The sequence below is a fragment of the Microtus ochrogaster genome, chromosome 4 (genome assembly GCF_000317375.1).
Source record: "Microtus ochrogaster isolate Prairie Vole_2 chromosome 4, MicOch1.0, whole genome shotgun sequence".
Lineage (NCBI taxonomy): Eukaryota > Metazoa > Chordata > Mammalia > Rodentia > Cricetidae > Microtus > Microtus ochrogaster.
In genome coordinates, this window is record NC_022011.1 from 79,715,628 (window position 1) to 79,723,857 (window position 8,230).

At 37.2% G+C, this 8,230-nt stretch overlaps 1 protein-coding gene across 7 annotated transcripts in view; it reads left to right on the forward strand.

The window, feature by feature from the left end:
- Ppig (peptidylprolyl isomerase G) overlaps positions 1 to 8,230 on the forward strand; it is a 28,513-nt gene that overhangs the window by 16,425 nt on the left and 3,858 nt on the right. For all 7 annotated transcript variants that reach the window (XM_013345994.2, XM_013345995.2, XM_005346525.3 and 4 more), the window contains 3 exons: positions 3,741 to 3,948; positions 5,839 to 6,006; positions 7,643 to 7,730. In XM_013345994.2, coding sequence (XP_013201448.1) covers positions 3,741 to 3,948; positions 5,839 to 6,006; positions 7,643 to 7,730 — 464 coding nt within the window. The remainder of the gene's footprint in view (positions 1 to 3,740; positions 3,949 to 5,838; positions 6,007 to 7,642; positions 7,731 to 8,230) is intronic.

Genomic DNA, 8,230 nt, shown 5'->3' on the forward strand with positions numbered 1-8,230 from the left:
TTTTGTTTTTTGAGACAGGGTTTCTCTGTGGTTTTGGAGCCTGTCCTGGAACTAGCTCTTGTAGACCAGGCTGGTCTCGAACTCACAGAACTCTGCCTCCCAAGTGCTGGGATTAAAGACGTGCGCCACCACTTCCCGGCTTTTTTGCTTCTTTATCAAAGATCAGGTGTTCGAAGATGTGTGGATTGATATCTGGATCTTTGATTTGGTTCCATTGGTCCTCCTGTTTGTTCTTATGCCAATACCAGACTGTTTTCATTACTGTAGCTCTGTAGTAGAGTTTGAAGTCAGGGATTGTGATGCCTCTAGAAGTTCTTTTATTGCACAGGATTGTTTTGGCTATCCTGGGTTTTTTGCTTTTCCATATGAAGTTGAGTATTGTTTTTTCGAGGTCTATGAAGAATTTTGCTGAGATTTTGATGGGCATTGCATTGAATCTGTAGATTGCTTTTGGTAAGATTACCATTTTGACTATGTTAATTCTGCCTACCCAAGAGCATGGGAGATCTTTCTGGTGTCTTCTTCAATTTCTTTCTTCAAAGATTTAAAGTTCTTGTCATATAAGTCTCCCACTTGTTTGGTTAGAGTTACTCCGAGATATTTTATGCTATTTGTGGCCTTTGTGAAGGGTAATGTTTCTCTGATTTCGTTCCCAGCCCTTTTATAGTCTGTGTACAGTAAGGCTACTGATTTTTTTGAGTTAATCTTGTATCCTGCTACATTACTGACAGTGTTTATGAGTTGTAGTTCCTTGGTAGAATTTTTGTGGTCTCTTATGTAAACTTATCATATCATCAGCAAACAGTGAGAGTTTGACTTCTTTTCCAATTTGTATCCCCATGATCTCCTTTTGGTGTCTTACTGCTCTAGCTAGGACCTCAAAAACTATATTGAATAGATATGGAGAGAGTGAACAACCTTGTCTTGTTCTTGATTTCAGTGGGATCGCTGGGAGTTTCTCTTCATTTAGTTTGATGTTGGCTGATGGCTTGCTGTATATTGCTTTTATTATGTTTAGGTATGTTCCTTATATCCCTGCTTTCTCAAGACCTTTTCATGAAAGGATGACTGACATGTACTTTTAAGGCAGGATTTGGCTATATGGCCAGGCTAGACTCAAACTCATAGATATGTATGGGTCATTACTCTCAACTGTTTTCTTATTTGAAGCAAATTCCAGATGTACATTTTATCAACAGATAATTTTGCTTTTTCTCCTAAGAAGTGGCTCTTTATAAAGATAGCTCTAGTGCCATGATTTTACACACATACTCCTTGTGTGTAACTTGGCAATGTTCATTCGGATCTGTTGGATCAATAATAATTTTGTTGTTTTTTTGAATCTGGACCCAAATAATTTGAACATTGAGATTGGTTGTAAAGACTGGATTTTCTTTGTTGTTGTTAGTTTGTGGCAGGCATAACTGTAGTCCAAATTACTTGGGAAGTTGAGATGTAGGCTCATTTGAGGGCAGGAGCTTTCAATTTTTCATGTAATATTTCTTATAAGTGTACTTTACATGGTTTTGTGTTTCTGTGTCAACCTAGAAAACTGATTAGGTTCGGCTTTGCTTTGTGTCATGTCCCCCCACCCCCAGGTTTGTTTTTTGTTGTTGTTGTTGTTGTTGTTTTTTTTTTGTTTTTTTTTTTTTTATGAGACTAGAAGTCACACAGGGTTGATTTCTCCCTGCTCTGCAATTGGTGTTCATTCAGTGCCTCATTAGGAGTTGCCAAAAGATACTCTTAACAATAGTTCCTTTGTCACTTACTCCTGGAGCTGTTCAGATAAAGAGCAGCTTCCCTTTGTTAATTGATAGAAATCATATTGGAAAGGCTGAATGATTTATTTATATTTTAATTTATCAATACCACGGTGTTCTAATGGATTTAAGTATTTATTTAATGTTTGCTAATTTATTGAAATTCCCCCCTTATGTATGTGTTTGACCCATTTCTGGCCTGAGTTCTTATTTTCAAATCCATCCTTGTACCAGGGTTTTTGTTTTAGGTTACCAACCTGATCCCAAATCATGACACAAAGACTTATTATTGCCTTTGAATCCTCCGCCTAGCTTAGGCTGTTTCTGGCTAGCTCTTTTAACTTAAGTTAACCTATTTTTTTTTATCTACCTTTTACCTCTGGCTGTTTGTTTGTTTTTTTAACGTTTCTTTCTGTACATCCTACTCTGTGTCTGCTGGCTGTGAGCTGCCTGGTTAGCCCTGTGCATCTCCCTCTTTATCTCCCCCCTTCTCTCCTCTCTTCTCTCATTCTTTCTAAGTCTAGATTTTTTTCCTCCTATATATTCTCTCTGCCTGCCAGCACCGCCTATCCCTCTTCTGCCTACCTATTCGCCATTCAGCTTTTTATTAGACCAATCAAGTGCCTTACACAGGTAGGTGAAATAGAACATCTTTTCTAATTAAATGCAGCATAAACAAATGTAACACATCCTTATATCGTTAATTTAAGTGTAGCAAAAACAATGTTACACATCTTTACATATTTAAATATTCCACAACACATCCTAGTCTGAATTAGCACAGCTTTAAATGGGTCATATTGTACCTATTGAAAAGTTCATATGCAGTATATATGATAACTTATGTTAACTGAAAGCTTTACTTATGTTAATATGTTCTTTAAAGCATCCAAGTTTCCAGAAACTTTTAAAAAAAATTATTTCCTGCCGGACAGTGGTGGCACACAGCTTTAATCCCAGCACTCGGGAGGCAGAGGCAGGCGGATCTCTGTGAGTTCGAGACCAGCCTGGCCTACTAGAGCTAGTTCCAGGACAGGCACCAAAGCCACAGAGAAACCCTGTCTTGAAAAAAAAAAATCATTTCCTGAGCTGACAAGATGTCTCAGCAGGTAAAGGTGCTTGCCATATAAGCCTGGTGACCTAAGTTCAGTCCCTGTATCTACCTAAAAGTGGAACTCAACAAAATTGTCCTCTCACCATGGCACACACGTCATAGCACATGATAACGATAACAAAGTGAGTTTCAAAAAATTGATTACCTAGCCAGGTGTAATGGCACACACCTTTAATCCCAGTACAGAGGTAGAGGTGGTGGGTAGGTTTCTGTGATTGAGGACAGCCTGATATACATAGTGAGTTCCAGGACAGCTAGGGCTACGTAGTGTCTCAAAAATATTCCCTAATCAAATTAAAATTTCAACTTGAGACTTTTTTGTAGAACTTTTAAAACATATTTATTACCGATAAATTATTGATAAATTATTTCTGATTATGAGATTGTGCTTCAATTAAGTTGTGCTTCAGTTAAAGCTGTGTTTCTATTTATTTGAGGAATTCAGTCATGGATGTTTAAGCCTAGTGCCAATGAAACGTCCCTTCCTATGTTGACACAAGTGATGTTTTTCTGGTACTACCTCCAGTCTCAAAAATAGAAGTGGAAAACAATAACATTAGAAACTGGGGATTCTTAGATGTTACTCTGCTTAAAATTTTTTTATTCATATGTTTCTTAAAATTAACTTGGTTTTGACTTTGGAGCTTGTTTATTTTCAGAAGTACTTTGGCTTAATAGAATTTTGGCTCATGAATCTGAAACTCTGTATTCTTAACACTGAGTCCTAACTGAGTTGAGAAGACTGGATGAACAAAATTATCTAATACTGGCCTCAATAAAAATCTGTAGAAAACGTTTTTGTTTTTTTTTATTTTTTAAGTAAGTGTTCCTAAAAATTATTCAGTGGAATCTTTTTGTTTTTAAAGTTAAGAAAGAAGAAAAGAAAAGGCATAAGTCGTCATCGTCGTCATCATCCAGTGATTCAGACAGCTCACGTGATTCTCAGTCCTCCTCGGAGTCTTCTGATTCTGAGAGCGCTTCTGAAGAAAAATCCCGGAAAAGAAAAAAGAAACATAGGAAAAACTCCCGAAAACATAAGAAGGAAAAGAAGAAGCGAAAGAAAAGCAAGAAGAGGTCTTTACAATGCTAATAATATTGCCTATAAAGATTTTTAGTTAATTTATGTAAGAGCATTAAAATAGATTTTATACCAGTGTCATGAAATCATGCAACAAAAGCGCTCAGTTAATTTTATGTTCTCCCAGTGGAATGAAGCTTTTGGTTTTTTGTTACAGGGCTTTTATTTTTTATTTTAGTCTAGCCTCAAATTCATAGTCCTACCCTCTCCACTGTTGTGTGAAAGTACTTTTCCTGGGGAGATGCAACACACACACCTGCACATACCTTTAATCACCCCAGATAGGGAGCCCACAACAGACCAAAGTCCAATTTGGTGAACTAGTGAGTGATATTGAGGTGACTTACAGAAGCAGAAATTACTCAAAGACAGCCATATCACCAAAACCCACCCCAGCATAGGTGACAGCTCACAAAGCTGGGAATGTGAAGCACACTGCACAGCCTGCAGGCTGCTCAGCGATGGAGAGTGTCTTTTCCAGGTCAGGTGCCTCAGTTGATCTAAACCTCTTCCAGGCCTCTCGGCCAGTTTTTGCTGCTTCTGGCAGCAGGTGTATGGTCTGAGAATCTTTTTTTTTTGTTTTTGTTTTTGTTTTTGTTTTTCGAGACAGGGTTTCTCTGTGGCTTTGGAGCCTGTCCTGGAACTAGCTCTGTAGACCAGGCTGGTCTCGAACTCACAGAGATTCGCCTGCCTCTGCCTCCCGAGTGCTGGGATTAAAGGGGTGCGCCACCACCGCTGAGAATCTTTTGTAGTTTGTCTTTTCTCAGAGTCTTCTTTGCAGCAAGGCTCTGCTTACTCATGTAGGGAAGGGCCCAGTCAATCTTGTCAGTTTCAGAGACTTCCTGAAGCTATTTTGAGTTGGTGGTTACTTTCCTGCTTAAGGAGCTTCTTGCAGGATGGAATGTTTGGATCTCAGAGGAAACTGTTACACTACATCTTCCCAAGTAGCAATAGTTGCAGGTGCACATCATTCTGGGTTTGGATTTTTTTTATTCTGAAGAGATTTGTGAGACAGTTTTGAATTACAGCAAACCAGTGGTTATGTCCCTTATTTTGTAGCAGTACATATACAGGTCCTGTTTTATCTCTCTGCCCTGATAGCTGTGTATGTATAGATTGAGAGCAGGTGATTCAGTCACTATTTTCTGCTTTGTTTGAAATGTGTTTATATTAAAACTTAATTATACCTCTTATCTCTAAAGTGACTGATTTCCTTAGCCTGTATTATTTTATATAAAAAATTTTGTTGTTTGTTTGTAGGTGTTTGCATGCTATGTTCATGAATTTCAGAAGAGGGGATCAGATCCCCTGGAACTAGAGTTACAGATGGTTATGAGCTGCCATGTGGGTACTGCCTATTGAACCTGTGCCCTCTGGAAGAGCAGCCAGTGCTTTCCACCACTGAACCACATCGCCAGCCCTACCCTGTATTTTAAATATATCAGAATATATTGCCTACAGGGTCCCATAGTTTAGATCTTTCTTTTAGAAAGATAGAGTTTGATAGCAAATAGATTTTTGTTTAGTTGAGTTGGCTGGTTGATTTGTTGGGGAATGAGGAAGAATTTTATTTATTTTGTCGCATGATCACATCTTTAAAAGGGGCAGATATACATATTTTGATATTAAAGAACTGCTGGACTGATGAGATGGCTCAGCATGTAAAGGCATTTGCCACCAAGCCTGAATTTATCCTGGACTCACAGAGTGAAAGGGAGAACTGACTCCTGCAGGTTGTTTTCAACTCCACATAGGTACCATGGCATGCATGCTTATACACACACTAACTGAAAATGTAATCCAAAAAGAGAAGAATGCTAACAGCTGGAAATTTTAAGTAGGTTCATAATAGCCAAATGTAACTTACTTTGATTTTACCTGTTAAGCCCATCTAGTGAAAGTGAAGCGGAAAATCTTGATGCGCAGCCCCAGTCTACTGTCCGTCCAGAAGAGATCCCTCCTATACCAGAAAATAGATTCCTAATGAGAAAAAGTCCTCCTAAAGCTGATGACAAGGAAAGAAAAAACAGAGAGAGAGAAAGGGAAAGAGAGTGGTATGTGAATGTGTCTATTTTATAGTATTGTTATATAGTACCATACAAGTTTTCTTTTTTGACAGTATTGTAATGGTGGCCTTATCCCAATGAAATCCTCTTTTAATTAGGAAAAAAGATGCTAGCAAAGCTCATTTTTTGCTAAATACATACATAAATTTCTTTAAAAAAAAAAAAGACTCCAGTTACCAGTAGATTTTTGAGGAAACAAGTTCTACAAGTAAAGACTTTTCCTGAAGCTGTTGACAAGGAAAAGGAAGGAATAGAGAGAACGAGAGTGGTTGTGAGTGTGTTTTCCCCTGGGCCTTTCTGGTGTAAAGAGAGAATGGACTCCTGCAAGTCATACAAGCATGAGAACCTTAGTGTCGTTACTGACCCCTCTGCAAAAAAACCTGGTTACAGAGCATGCTTGATCCCAGTTCTGGGGAGGTAAAGGTGGATGAACCCTTGGGTTTTGCTTACCAATCAGCTTAGCATACCTGCTAAACTGCTGGTCAATTAGAGACCCTGTTTCAAAAAACAAGTTGAATGTCGCCTAGGGAATGACCCAAGATTGACCTCAGACCTACCCACACAAATGGTGCAACTGAATTTACATGCACATGCATTGACAAACACACTGAAAAAGAAAAATTAACCTTGTTTTATAAATCTGTCTAAAGGGGAAAGTCTTATTTTTCTAACCTGACTTTATACTGTAATTTATACTGACTTTATACTTTCGTTGGGAAGTTCAGGTATTTTGAATATTTTCCTACATAAATCTCTTATTGTTACCAGTTCTATTGGTGTTTATGAGTCATTTAAATAATTACATGTAAAAATTAAAAAAATTGAAATCTTTTTTAATCGTGATGTGTAATACAATTTTAAAATAACAAAATTCCAAGTATGGTACAAAAATTTGCCATGCTTTTCGTAGTATACAAAAAATAAAAGTTTGGAAGCTGAGATAATTTTGATTGAGCTTTTTTTTTACTAGTTAGGAAGAGAATTTTTGTTTGTTTTGGTTTTTCAAGACAGGTTTTCTCTATGTAACAGTCCTGGCTGTCCTGGAACTTACTCTGTATAGCAGGCTGCCTTTGAACTCAGAGATCTGCCTGCCTCTGCCTCCCGAGTGCTGAGTGATTTTTAAGGAAACAAAGATTAAAGAAAAACTATTTGAATGACTAAAGTTCAACCTTTCAAGTATCACTTACATGGATACTATAATGAGCTAATTTTATATATAATTTAAAATCAGTTCAGTTTCACAGAACTGTAATATTTGACCAATTCAGACCAACTTGTCTCTGCCTAATTTACGTTGTTTAATTTCTCCAAAGTTATCTTACTAATGTACAACTGCTCATAGGAGATTTTAAAGCATTTTGGAATAAGATAGTCTTACTTTCTCTCTTTCTCTTTTGAACCCCTCTGTGATATTATATATTAGTTTCCTTAGCACTATCAAATTAGTTTCACTTTACTAATAATTATTTGTTTCCAAGAACATTAACGTTCAGGGTGGTAATGCTTACTGGGATCTGATAGCATTTTGAGTTATATATTAAATATATTCATTTAGATTAGTAAAGCTATATTTTCAGGATTTCCTCTTTATAAAAGTAATATATTTCCCTTTGCTTGCTTCTAGTAATCCACCTAACTCCCAGCCTGCTTCATACCAGCGACGATTCTTAGTTACTAGGTCTGGCAGGAAAATTAAAGGAAGAGGACCAAGGGTAGGTGATTATTCTTTGTCAAAAATGTTAATAATACTGCATTTACCTTTCTTAGAATTTAGAGTGCTCAGTGCTGGAGTGCTTGGAGAACATGTTTATGGCGCTGAGTTTCAGATCTCTAGCACTACAAGGGAAAAGGAATTGAATGTTTTAAAAATATAGTTAAGTGCCATTTTACTATTTAAGTTACTAAAACTATAGAAGAAATGCATGTTTTGAATTATATCTTTTTCTTACAGTAACTTTTATATCTTGGTACTTCTAAATTGAAAAAAGATTATAAATATATATATTTTAAAGCAGGAAAATGTAACGGCGTAAACGAATGCAGACAGATTGTAAAAAAATATATATACAGCTTTAATAGACTTACAGAACCACCGTTCCCTCGGAGACCAGGAAAGCAGAAGCAGCGGCTGGGAGCATGCTCGCCAAATATATAAGCAAACATTAGCCCGAGGCGAACACGTCCCCTAAGGGGCGGGACTTATCCCTACATC